Genomic DNA, 13,109 nt, shown 5'->3' on the forward strand with positions numbered 1-13,109 from the left:
GGCAACAGAGTGAGACTGTCTGGGGGGAAGAAAAGGATATTATTATATAGCCAGTATTTCTAGGGGGGTTGTAATAGAAGAATTTTTAGTTACCTACCCAGCTTTATTGCGAGAAGCAGAAGCTCTCCCTTCCCACCCCCCACATCTCTTGCTCATTGCTATGGCTGTAACATCTCACATAGTGTGGGGCGCATGGTGAGGGGAAGAGGGGGACCAATACATATCTGTTAGGTGATTGGGGAACTGAACATTTCCATTAGGAATTAGTTCTCCCTGCAGGGGAAGCCAGAGGTGGTGCTCCACATTCATTCATATCCAGCAGCAAGATAGTTGGCATCTTGTGCGTTAGCATCCTGTGAAGGACTTCAATTTTCCTATTTTTCACTCTTAAACTTTAAAACTGTAGTGTTTTCCTAAGGACATGAAGATGCTATTGCCATTAGCCACTTGCTAGCAGAGTTTCCAGCCCCATAAATTGGCAAATTAAAACCATGTCTGGGGAACCATCACTGCCCAGTGTCTCTTTTTATGCTGGCACTTAGAAAGTTCTTACACTGATTAAATTGACCTTTACAGTGGCTCAGCTAAGAATAGCAAATATAAGACATGGAAACTGTTAAGGAAAATGTTGTTAGTCCCACAGTTTATGCTGCCACCAAAGAGATGAGATAATTTTTTGCATATGTGCGAAAGGCAGACTATTCATCCTTTTCCATTGTAAAAATGTTCTTTCCAGTTTGGTGTTGGTCTTGCTTGTTTCTTCTTTGTGCCTGTGCCTGTGACCATGTGTGCCCTGTCTCTTGGAGCCAGTTACTGTGACACCTGGGCTGAAGGCACACACCTGTAACAAACGAGGATCCCTGTTGTCATTTCTGCTGCCATTCCCAGGGTTAAAGGGCTTGGGATATGAGCACTCATTATTCACATAAAGTTCCTTTTTGACAAGTTCTACATTTCTAGCATATTTTTTAAGCCATGGAGTTTTGTGCATATGAAAACATTGCCAGGAAAAAGGTATCTTTAAAATGCAAATCTGATCTTGTGACCTTCCTATACAGTCTGGTCCCCTACCTACTTCTTCAGCCATCTCCTTCTAGCCAAAGGGCCTTGCTTGTACCATTTTCTCTGTCTGGAATGTTCTTCCCATCCCTCTTCCCTAGTTACTGACTTTTTTTTTTTAAATTTCAGTATTAAGAGGATACAGATGTTTTGTTTCATGACTTGAGTCAGGGCTATAAATGTACCCATCACCTGAATAGTGTTCACTGCACCCATTAGGTGGGTTTTTGCCCCCCGCGTCACCCTCTGCCCCTCGCAGTTATTGATTTCCTAACCATCCTGTCAATCCCACTTCAAGCTTACCTTCCTCTCAGAAGCCATCCTGGACCTTCTTGATGAGCTCCTAGGTCTTATCTATTATAAGCTCGCACCAAACCCATATTTTTCCTTTCTAACACTTATTGTAGTTGCAGTTTTATCTGTGTGATTATTTTATCATCTTTCATTCGACTGCAAGCTCATGAGGACAGTGATCAAGACTGCTTTTGTTCGTTTGCCCGTGTGTTCCCTTCCCCCAGCTCAGTGCTGCTGCAAGGGAGGCACTTGATAAATGTTGAAGGAAGGAACGAAGGCCCTGCGTTCCACACTGAGATGATATGCCAGTCCGCTCTTTAGAAAAGCAGTATGTGAAAATCTGACCTTTCCAGCAAAGGAGGGAAGAGCCCCAAGCATGTCACCCCTTCTCACTGCTAAGCAGAAGATGAAGGACATTGTTCCCAAAATGTAGAGCTCCACAAGGGCTAGGTCTTTATCTTTCCCATCAAAGGTGAATCATTGATTTTGTTTGGTTTAGGGTTTTTATTTAGGCAGCTGAAGTATAAAAAGCAGCAATTGAAGAGGTATAACTTTACCCAAGGAGGCTGTAGCATTAATGGTTAAAAGCTCAGTGTCTTGATGGGACTGCTGCCCAGCTATATGACCTTGGACGAGTTACGTAGCCTCTCTCGGTCTCATTTCCTTGTTACGACCCATTTCATAGAGTTGCTCTCAAGTTTCCGTGAAAGAATGCAGGGAAAGCATTGAGAACAGTGCCTGGCACAGAGCATGTACTCGGTACCCATTAGCTGTCCTTCACCTCAGCTCTCCCTGCCTTCCTGGTGGTTGCATAACATTTGTTTCACTAAGCAGTAGCACTCCGCTCGCACAGGGGATGGCACAGGGTAATAAGGAGACAAAGCTTCTGGTTCGACCTCTGGAGAAAGAGGGGTGGGAGACATATTTACTGCCCACTATTCAGGACTTGGCCTGAACAACGTAACATGTGTAATGGTGCTTGAAGATGCTTGGAAGAAAAGCATAGGATAACCTTAAAGGGTGCTGAGAATTTCTCCTATTTGACCTTTCCATTGCATTCTCTCCAGTTCCCTCTTCTATTCTTCCTTGTGTGTCTGGAGCAGCCCACATTGCCACAGTGAACTTGACTGTTTTGAAATAGTTCTAGGTGAAGGCATGCCCAGCAATAAAGGTTCACAGAATGTTGATAGTAGGAGCTCAGAGAAGTTAAGTAACTTACCCAAGGTCACATGGTTAATAACCCTAGTATAAGAGCTGGGCTTTGAACCCAGATCCAGCTTATTCTTAACCACTTAAGCTTTGTGTGGATCTTGAGCTGCCTGGAGGTCTTTGAGATTTCTCCGGGTAATCCACAATTAGGTTCCTATACAAGGAAGGGTGGAAGGGCACCCAAACAGCATTTCCACACCACTCTTTTTGGCTGTGGGTTTGAGTGAGAGGAGATGCGGATTTCGTGAGCTCCTGCGTTGGCTTGATGCTGCTGTATTAGAGGGGATGGGTAGGATAATAAAGCCTTAAGGTCGAAGGAGAAGATTAGAGATCATCTTAAATAGCCCTAGGGCCATTGAGTAACTTGCCCAAAGTCCTGTTCCTCTGTATTGATGGAGCTGGCCAAACCCAAGGCTCCTGGATTTTCTTCTCATACCAGCAGGCCTCCCTGGAGCAACGCATCTCGGCACTCACATCTCACTTTACCTCAAATCCGCCTTTGTTTCTTCCTTGCTAAAGGTCCAGGAGCCTACTTCTTGTCTTCCTTAACCAGCCCACCTTCCCTCCTTTCCTCTGCAGTAGAAGATGATAATTCCCATAACCAGGACCATCCCAGGCAGCTTGGGGACTCTATGTTTGTGAGGGAGTGGGAAGGAGCACAGAGAACTAGATATATAGACAGTCCCAGACTTATGATGGTTGGACTTACGGTTTTTCAACTTTATAATAGTGAGAAAGTGATTTGCATTGAGTAGGATCCGTATTTCAAGTACCCATACAACCATACTGTGTGTTATTCTAATACAGTATTCAGTAAATTACATGAGATATTCGACACATTATAATATTATGAAATAGATTTTGTGTTAGAGGATTTTACCCAACTTTAAGCTAATGTAAGTGTTCTGAGCACATTTAAGCTAGGTTAGGCTAAGCTATGATGTTCAGTAGATTAGATGTATTAAATGCATTTTCAACTTAAGAGATTTTCAATTTATGATGGATTTACCAGAATGGATATTTTCCATTTTTGATGGATTTTTCAGGACGGAACCCCATTGTAAGTCAAGGAATATCTGTACCGAGTTAAAAAGCATTTGAGGGGCCAGGCGAGGTGGCTCATGCATGTAATCCTAGCACCTTGGGAGGTCGAGGCAGGAGGACCACTTGAGGTCAGGAGTTCAAGACCAGCCTGAGCAAGAGCCAGACCCCATCTTTACAAAAAATAGAAAAATCAGCTGGATGGCTCACACCTATGGTCCCAGCTACGCCGGGAGGCTGAGACAGGAGGATCTCTAGCCCGAGTGACAGAGTGAGACCCTGTCACAAAAAAAAAAAAAATGGTATTTGAGGAACAGTGGATTAAATGATGCTCTCCCTGGGAAAGTAGGAGCAGAGCAGCAAGGCAGAGTGCGGGGCCTGTTTATACCAGGCCTCCTGCCTTCAGGCATGGAAGATCCCAGAGAAAAGCTGACACCAGTAGGTCATGAGGATGCCACTTGTTTAGATTTCAAATGTGTTCCATTCCATGCCTCACTTAGGAGGAGTTGGCCGCCCTGCTCAGAGCCTGGGCCTCATCTGTTGAATTTTCCTGAGGCAGAAGTGTCACTGCATTCTTTCATGTGCGGGGTGTAGGCAGCACTGCCTCTTGTAGTAACTGTGTGGACACTTTGAACTGTGTCCTTGCCAGCCAGTGCCAGAAGAATGGCACTTGCAGGGACTGGTAAACTTGGGAGAAACTTTTTCATGTCCTCATGAAAAGCGTGTTTTGCCCTAAAATCAGAGAACATGTGTTCTAGCAAAAGTAGAAAGCATAAATCTGTTTTCTCCATCTGCACCAGGCCTCAGAGGGGACATCCAACTGGATAGCCACCTGCTAGGTGTCTGATTTGCTTATGGTGGGAAAGTGAAGATAAAAAGAATGCTATTTGCAATATTGTGAAACGCTTGGCTCAGAGTTTACAAATGCCTTTTCCCATATTTCCTTCTTCCTAAACCCCTTTATACCAGAGCGTAAGACTTTTAAAGACCAGGAAACACCAAGAATGTATGGCAGAAACTTGCACTAAGCCAGGAATCTGGTTTTCAGCCCTGCACTTTCTCTTGTCTTCTCCCTCTGGCTTCAGGTGCCTGTACTGTTGCTGGCCAGTGTCTAGCCCTGTAGACAGTTGCTGGAATGCTTTGTGTATACCCTTGGCCAAGAAGACAGCATAGTAAAGCAAAGCCCAAAGGGGAGGAACCGACCATGTGACTTAAGTTTCCACTGGCAGTCGTCCGCCCGGATGTGCACTGTGGGCAGGGTCAGCCTGGGGAGTGGCAAATACAATACTGTGGTTTTAGTTTCTTTGCTGAGTAGGGTTTTTTTCCTTCTTAACTCTGAGCTTCTTGAGGAGAGGGACAATGTCTTATTCATTTTATCCCTTGTACCCAACACAGTGCTTGGCACAAAGACGTTGTCCATTAAATCAGTGTGTTACTTCTTTTAGAATAAAGAAATGTCAAAAGCCAGACATAGCACTATGCCTTACAGGTTTCAGCCTGTGCATAGTGACCCAAAGTACATTCTGGGCTGAGGTTACAGTTGGCTGGAGAGGTATTTCATATCTTACACATAAAACATAAAAAAACTCCAGCTTAAGCAAGAGCAGGACTCTGTCTCTACAAAAATAGAAAAAATTAGCCAGGCGTGGTGGTGCATGCCTGTAGTCCCAGCTGCTTGGGAGACTAAGGCAGGAGGGTCACTTGAGCCCAGGAGTTGGAGGTGGCAGTGAGCTATGGTGATGCCACTGCACTCTAGCCTGGGGGACAGAGTGAGACCCTGTCTCAAAAAAAAAAAAAAAAAGTCTACCTCTATCCTCAATCCACCAGCGCTGTGAATAGAATTTGGCAAATGTCTAGGTGGTTTACTCAGCAATGCCCTTTATGTGGCTGTCCCTGACAAGGGACAGTATGAGTCCTGGATCCAGTCAGGATTTTTAAGAGATCATTCACTAAGCAAAAATGATCTAGCAAACTGAAATTGGACTGGGTCACTGAGCAGAAAGCACCTTCTTTCTGAAAAGTGAAGAATTTTAGTAGCAGATTTTTTTTTGCCCTTTTAAAATCACACTGTGAATTAACCTGTGTTTTGAAGGGAGGATGGAAGGATTGACTAGGTGCTAATCCTAGAATACGTACAACATTAATTATTCCAGGAAGTTTCGCAGAAAAGCCAGTTTTGTTGAAAACGTACTGCTAATTACAGGAGAATCTTTACTTCCCTACTGGCACTGGAAAATGGAGTGTTTCTGCTTGGACATAAAGTGTGAGGCAACCCTTTCCTGTCTGGGGAGAACTTGGCTTTGTGTACTGAATCCCCTCCCCTCTTTAATAAACCATATATTTTTTCCTAAACTCTGCTGTCATTGTGTGATTCTTTTTAAAGTTTTTTTCTCTTAATGGAATACACTGGTATAAACTGTTTTGGGGGTGGGCAGGCAGGTGGGCAGATAATCAGGAGGAGTGGGGTGAGAAGGAAAGTATTTAAAAGCTATAATTTAATATGCTAAAATGCTTTTTCACTTTTTTTTTTTAGGATAAGGAAGCCTGTGTAGGTACCAACAATCAAAGCTACATCTGTGACACAGGACACTGCTGTGGACAGTCTCAGTGCTGCAACTACTACTATGAACTCTGGTGTAAGTCCTTGCCCAGGGGTTTCTTGGTGTTCCAGGGTCCCGGTTATTGCCTCTGCTCAGTGGGAAACTGTGGGCTGGTCAGCCCTTTTCTGATTCTCTTGGGGATGATTTTGGTGAGCAGAGTCTGTTTACGAGTTCCAGAAGTGCTTCCTTCATAGAGGAGGAGAGTTCTGGTGCTTTTTGGACACCGTGGGCTGAAGACAGGAGAACGTGGTTGGAGCCAGGTCTGCCGCAGAAGCTCCTGCCTCAGATTCTCCCTGACACCCTCTCCATTTTGTGCGGAGCAGCTGACAGCAACCTAGATCCTTCCTTGGGCCAGCCCAGAAGCATGATGCCGGGGGTTTCCAGAATTCCCCATAGAGCTTTACAGAGCTGCCTGTTTCAGAACGTCCCTCTCAAAGGAATAGTCGCTCTCTAGGTCCGTGCCTGTGGAGCCGTCCTAGAGAGAAGGAGTCTTGGGCTTCTGCCCCTTTTGTTCCTTTCCCACTTCTCAAACTGAAGCTTCCCCAGGGTGTCTAACCTGTTACTATCAGCTAAATGCCATATGGAGACGATACTTGTCACCACTGGTTAGGTTGAGGCCAGGACTACTTGCATCTTCCAGGGTGGCACAGGGTGGTGACGTTATTGTCTTTAGGGAGTGACCCAGGGTTGCTTCAAGTAACACACTTTGTAGTCTGACTTACGAGAACTCTGATGAGACAGTATAGGAGGCTGGACAAAGAATGGGTGGTTGGGGGATCCCTTAGGGCAGAGGCCCCAGGTGACCGACATTGTAGTGGGTCTCACAACTGTCTCTTGAGAGAGGAAACTGTAAACAGTTTTCCCAGGTAATTCTAAGCCCCAAGCACTGCCTCCATTTGGAAACAGACTTTGTGTTTGTCAAACCATGCCCTACTCCCACTATCACCCCTCCCTTTTCCCCTTTCTCATCTCCTCATTCCTCCCACATCAGTGGTGTGGTAAGAAGGCAGCCAGAGAACTGTTTGGACCAGAAAGGAAATTAGGCTCTTGGCTGGGAAGCGTCTCCTTCTGAAATGTAGTTGTGTCTTGTAGCCGGCAGGACTGGTTTCTCTAAACAGGACCTCTCCCTCACCTGTACTTGTCCCTTTCAAGGACCAAGAACTGGCTCATCTGCCTTTTGGAGGAATTCCAGGGGCAGTCCGGTGCAGGAGGGGACAGGGTTCAAGATGTCCCTACCAGACTTCCATACCTGTAAGCAGCAAAGGAAGGCACAGAGTCGTTCTTGCTATTTTAGAAGGGGTGGGGCTGAGAAACTTACTAAAGGACTCAAAGTGCCAAGCAGGTGGATGGGCTACATCTAAATGTTTTAAAATGCAGATAACCCCAGGGTTCAAATTCTCCCTCCCACCCCTTGTTGAAAGTCAAAACTGGGCTGCCAGAAAGCCACAGGGCTGCACTTTGTTTTTCTGGGGCCAGGCCCAGGTGGCGAAAAGGAAGAGTTGCTGATGGCCCCATCTCAGATTGACAGAGCCTCCTGGGCCTCTGGCGGAGTGGACTCAGTAGCCACCAGAATTGGGTCACCAAAGCCAGGAGTGGGAGGCGGGGTGGCGGGGACAGGGAGACCCAGAGGCAGGGAGGTAGTCTGGGAAGCAGGTACTTCACCCCAAGGGCTTAAAGAAAGTCAGAGGAAGAGCTACTTGACTAGCTGATTCTCTCTCCAGATATGATCAGTTGGAGAAAGGAGGCCAGACAGAGCCCAGTGTCTAGACAGGGAGAAAAGACTCCCCATTATGCAAGTTGGCACAAGCTTGCCAAGTTCTGGAGGGATAGGGATTATAAAAGTAAAACGTTCCTTTTGTCTATGCTCAGAAGTGACTTCTTGGTCAGGAGATACCCAGTGTGGATTCTCTCCTTCTCAGAAATTCCTTTGGTTTCCTCAGTATTAGGGTCATGACTTCTGCCTGACGTGTACAGGACAGAGGTTGAGTGTTGAAATGAGCCCCTGAAGTTCTCATCAAAACTGCACATTTTGTTGCTTTAAACCCTGTTCCCTCTAATTGCCTGTCAGCTTTGCTGAAGTGGGAAAGTAATGGGCTTTGGGTTGGTTTCCCACCCCTCTTCCTTTGGAAGAAAAAAAACTTCAGCCAGGAAATCCTCTGCAGAGTTTTGTGAAACTGAATCTCCTGTGTGGTGAGGATTGTCTCACACACACTGACACACATACACTTTACACAGACACAAGCACACGCAGACCTGAACCTTGGCCAGTAACCTTTTCTCCCATGTCTTCTCGGTCTGTCGTAACCTAAGCCAGTTGCTGGGCTGGCGTGCCAGGCGAACGGAAGATCCCGTTTTACAGGTGCGGTAGTTAGGGCTATAAGGACCTGGTCATTGTTACGATCTCCATGCATTTGTATGGCAGTTGCACTTTGACTTACCATTCCATCGTGTGTTCATTCAGCAAACCCATATTCCAGTGGTTTAAAAGTTGCTGGGCATCAGAATTTCCTGGAGGGCTTCTCAAAACACATATTTCAAGGCCCTACTCCCCGAGTTTTTGATTCAATAGGTCTGAGGTGGACCTAAAAATATGCAATTCTGACAAGTTCCTAGTTGATGCTGTGGCCTGTCTTGTGCTAGAAACTGTGGGGCAGACAGAATTCTTGCCATCGCGAGGTAATCTGGCAGAGAGAGGAGATAAGACCAGATGTCCAACTAGTAATGTGAAGTAGAGATGGAAAGTTTGTGCCAAAACGTCTATGGATGTTCAAAAGGAGAGTTTGCTTTGGCTGGATAGAGCTTAGGGCAAGCTGCATGGGAGAGGTGGCGTTTGAGGTGGGCCTTAAAGGGTGGATAGGATTTACACACGTGGAGAAGGGTAGAAGGAATTTCAGGATGGGAACACCATAGGCCAAATCCCTGTGGGAAAGAACAGAGTATGCATCTTGTTAACTGTTCCCCTGGGGCCATGGGGCTTGCCTGGGAAGAAATGGGAGAGGAGGATGCCAGTGTGGATAGAACTCTCCCAAGTGCCAGGCACTAAGTAGGGTCTTCACCTGCATCATCTCGTTTCACCCCAGGAACCAGCCTGCTAGGTATACACGTCATCCCCACTTCACGGGCTTGGGACAATAAAGAAGCGCTCTGTGGGCTACAGCTGAGAAGTAGGGTACAGAAGGTCTTGAGTGCGAGATGAATAACCTATGTACGTGTTCAATTTCAACCTGCGATGATACCGTTCATGGAACAGACAGAACAAAGGAGAAAACCAGTACCCGGGGAGTCCAGGAACACGCTCAAGGCCAAAAATCCTAAAGCCAGATCTTCCAGTTCTCACCCCAGGGCTCTTTCCACTCGCCAAGCTACGTTTTCCAGGGAGATGTCAAAGTTGAAAATTTATGCCCGTGAGATAATTTGGGGGAATTTCACGCAGACATCAGTTTTCCCTGGTTTGGGCTTTAGTGGGGAGATGATCATGTTTCTGGACAGTTGGAATTTCCCTGAAATGACATAAAACAGGCTATTAGCAAATCCAGTCAATGCTCCCCAGCTTGTTTTTCACCTGCTTTTTTTGTTCTTTTTAGTTTGTCTTAAGATACCCATTGTTGGCAGGGGCTCGGTAAATGGGAGTTGTCTGAATTTCCGATGAATTTTGCCAAAAACAGAACCTAGAAGCAAGCACTGAACTTGTTCCTGAACCCGTGTTTCTTTATGGAATACTTTTGGGGAGTTAAAAGGGAAATTGAAAGGAAACCCTTCCCATCCATCTGTGGTTATGCCTGTAACGTCAACAGCACCAATAATAATAAGCTAGAGAACTTACCATACATATGTCAGGCATGCTTCTGAGTATGTTACTGTATTAACCCCCTTAGTCCTCATAATGGCCAAATAAGTTAGAGACCGTTATTATCCCCATTTTACAGACGAGAGAAGTAAAACCAAAATGGCCAAGGTCACAAAGCTAGGAAATGGTTTTTCAAGCTGGGCTTTGAACCCAGGCCATCTGGCTTTTCTTTTCCATATCTGCAGTCATGCTCGTAGAAACGTTGGCAGTCTTTCAGATGAACTTGCAAGTCTCCAAAGTCTTCATTTCCCAAATTCAGGCCCTTTCTGCAGTGGCAGCAAGCTCCTGCCCGGAGCTGTGAAGGGCCCAGCCAGGGGAGTTACCCACCAGCCTGTGGGATGGAAGGAGAGGTGACTACAGTATGCCTTGGCTTCCTAATGGGGAATTTCCTGCCAGTTGAGGAGTGGTGTTTTCCCGAGTTTTAGTGAACTCTGGGGCACATGACTCAGTTCCTACATTGGACCATGATTGTTTTTAAAAACATGTTTTCCACTTTGCTTAGCATGACAAACGCTCCCCACAGCGTTTGGAAGTTGTCATTGTGGAATGTAGTCTCTGGGTTGGTGTGTGTGGGGAGGGGGGAGGAGAGGGAGGGTTGTATTTCTGTGTTTCTCTTGTGTGTCTTTCATTAGGTTTTACTTTCTTAAGCTTTCTTCTTTGTTTTTGAAATGTGGCTAAAAGATTAAAATTTTGCCTAACTCCATAGAGACTAGTCTGAATATTCCCCCTTTTAAAGTTGTTGGGACATGACTGTGACTAGCTTGGCTCCCTAGAGAATCAGATTTGTGAGGGGCCAGATCAGAATGTCTTTTGTTCTTTTCTTTTCTTTTCTTTTTTTTTTTTTTTTTGAGACAGAGTCTTACGCTGTTGCCCAGGCTAGAGTGAAGTGGTGTCATCGTAGCTCACTGCAACCTCAAATTCTTGGGCTCAAGTGATTCTCCTGCCTTAGCCTCCCAAGTAGCTGGAACTACAGGCACATGTTCCCACACCTGGCTAATTTTTAAATTTTTTTGTAGAGACAGGGTCTCGCTATTGCCCAGGCTGGTCTCAAACTCCTGGCCTCAAGTGATCCTCCTACCTCGGCCTCCCAAAGTGCTAGGATTACAGGTGTGAGCCAGCACACCCACCTAGAATGTCTTCTGCCTTACTTCCCATTGAGTGGGACCCACTCCCTAGGGGTCTTTTCTGTACCTGTGCTAACACCCCATCATGCCACTAGAACTATTCTGTTCTCAAGTTAGTTTTCCCCCCGGTTTTGACCCACACAAATAATTCCTTGTGGTCCTATGTTAGAAATGAAGAAATCAGAAGTCAGTTTGAGACTAATATAACATCACATAATTAGTACATGGTAAGGATAGTTTTTCTGTCCGTAATATCAAATGAAAAGAGGGAGGCTGGTGGAATTTCAGTAAGCACGTAAGTTTTCTGGTGCTATGTTAGATCTGAGGAAGGTAACTTTGCCAAAAATATATGTTCCAGTTGGGTCATTTCTTTCCCCAGCTGCCTTCTGCCCTGCCAGATCTTTTCTATTAAAAAAAAAAAAAAATTTATTTTGCCCCAGGGCCTATAAAAAATCTTTTTTCTATTATACTTCTAGTTGAGTGGATCTAGCCTTTTTCTGGATCAAGGATTCTTTTAAGAATCTGATGAACCCTTCAAATCCTCTCCCCCAAAAAAGCCTGTAAATACACTGTAGCAATCAGGATAGGCTAGGTTATGCTGAAGGAACAAACAAGTCCAAAATCTTAGTGACCTAAAACATAAAACAGCAGGGTTACTTGTCATTAACACTATGTGTCCATTGAAGGTTGGATGGGAGTTTTGTTTCCACTTCATCATCCTCTGAAACCCAGACTGACCTTGAAGTCACCATCTGGGATGTTGCCAGTGACAGAAGGGAAGACTAACGGAGGGTCTCACATCAGCAAGAAATGTTCTGGTCTCTAAGTGACATACATCACTTCCAATCCTGATTCTTGAGTTAGAGTTAGTCCCAAAGCCTTATCCAATCATAAGGGGGCCAGGAAGTCCAAGCCTACCCACATGCCCAGAAAGGGGAGAACCAGAAATATTTGGTGAACATGAAAACCAGCGCACGAGATTTTTATTTTTAATTAAAAGCATGCGTTTAAAAAACAAAACATGTTAGAAAAGCTGAGAAATACTGGCTTAGATCATATATATTGCAGCATTAAAGTCTGAAGTTGGTTTATCTTTAGGTAAACAGCTATTGGAAAGATGACTTGAGGCAGGAGGAATAGTAAAGTTGGATGCTGATTATCTAGTGGGAGAATTTACTTCTAAAATTATAAAGTAATACAGAAATCTTATGGATTGTGTGATTACACTGAGGAAGTAAGAGAAGAGTAAATAAACCCAGGATTGTTTAGATTTGACTCCCAAATACACGTGGAGCCAGGCTCTTAAGCAGAGTGTCCAACTCCACCCAGGAGGAGATGTTATAGAACTGTGTCAGGTACCCAGTTGACTCCATGGCTCCTTTCTGGCCTCTGTACGATTCCCTGAGGTTTCCTCTACTAGTGTCTAGTCTTAAATCAGCCAGCACTCATAAGGAAGGAAATGTAAGTTAAGTTAAACAAGTTTCAGTCGTGAATCTGGGCAGGACCAAAAGGAAGACTTCTAACGTCCACTTATGTTCTCTGGTTAGGAATGGGGTTTTTCTGTCGACACATGGGCAGAAGGGAAAAACCGCTCTGTCTGTTGTCTTCTGCCTATTCTCTGAGTACAAGGACCCAGCATGAAGCTTTGGTTGAATAATGATGTCTGCTGAAAGCAATCAGGTGTCATGGAATGGTGTTGCCAGCCTGCCAGGACTGGGAGGCTGTGTTACCTTCCCAACTCACTTGGTGGAAGAGAGCTTTGTGGGGCAATTCAGCAGGGAAACCCCATGAGGACAGGGGAAGAGCCATTGCCAGACACCACACCCTAAATGCCAGTGGGATCTTTTGGAATATTGTCTGTATACAAATAGGGAGGAAAAAAAATTGGATTTATTCATTTACAAGTCTGTTTGGGGGACAGAGAGGCATTTTTTT

The 13,109-nt window shown here is 45.2% G+C and overlaps 1 protein-coding gene across 1 annotated transcript in view; it reads left to right on the forward strand.

Annotated features, from left to right (window-relative positions):
• Positions 1-13,109, forward strand: part of WBP1L (WW domain binding protein 1-like) — a 60,060-nt gene that overhangs the window by 41,366 nt on the left and 5,585 nt on the right. The window contains exon 2 of the mRNA XM_012661760.1: positions 6,137-6,239. Within this exon, the coding sequence (XP_012517214.1) occupies positions 6,137-6,239 (103 nt within the window). The remainder of the gene's footprint in view (positions 1-6,136; positions 6,240-13,109) is intronic.

The sequence above is a fragment of the Propithecus coquereli genome, unplaced genomic scaffold (genome assembly GCF_000956105.1).
Source record: "Propithecus coquereli isolate 6110/MARCELLA unplaced genomic scaffold, Pcoq_1.0 Scaffold73, whole genome shotgun sequence".
Classification (NCBI taxonomy): Eukaryota; Metazoa; Chordata; class Mammalia; order Primates; family Indriidae; genus Propithecus; species Propithecus coquereli.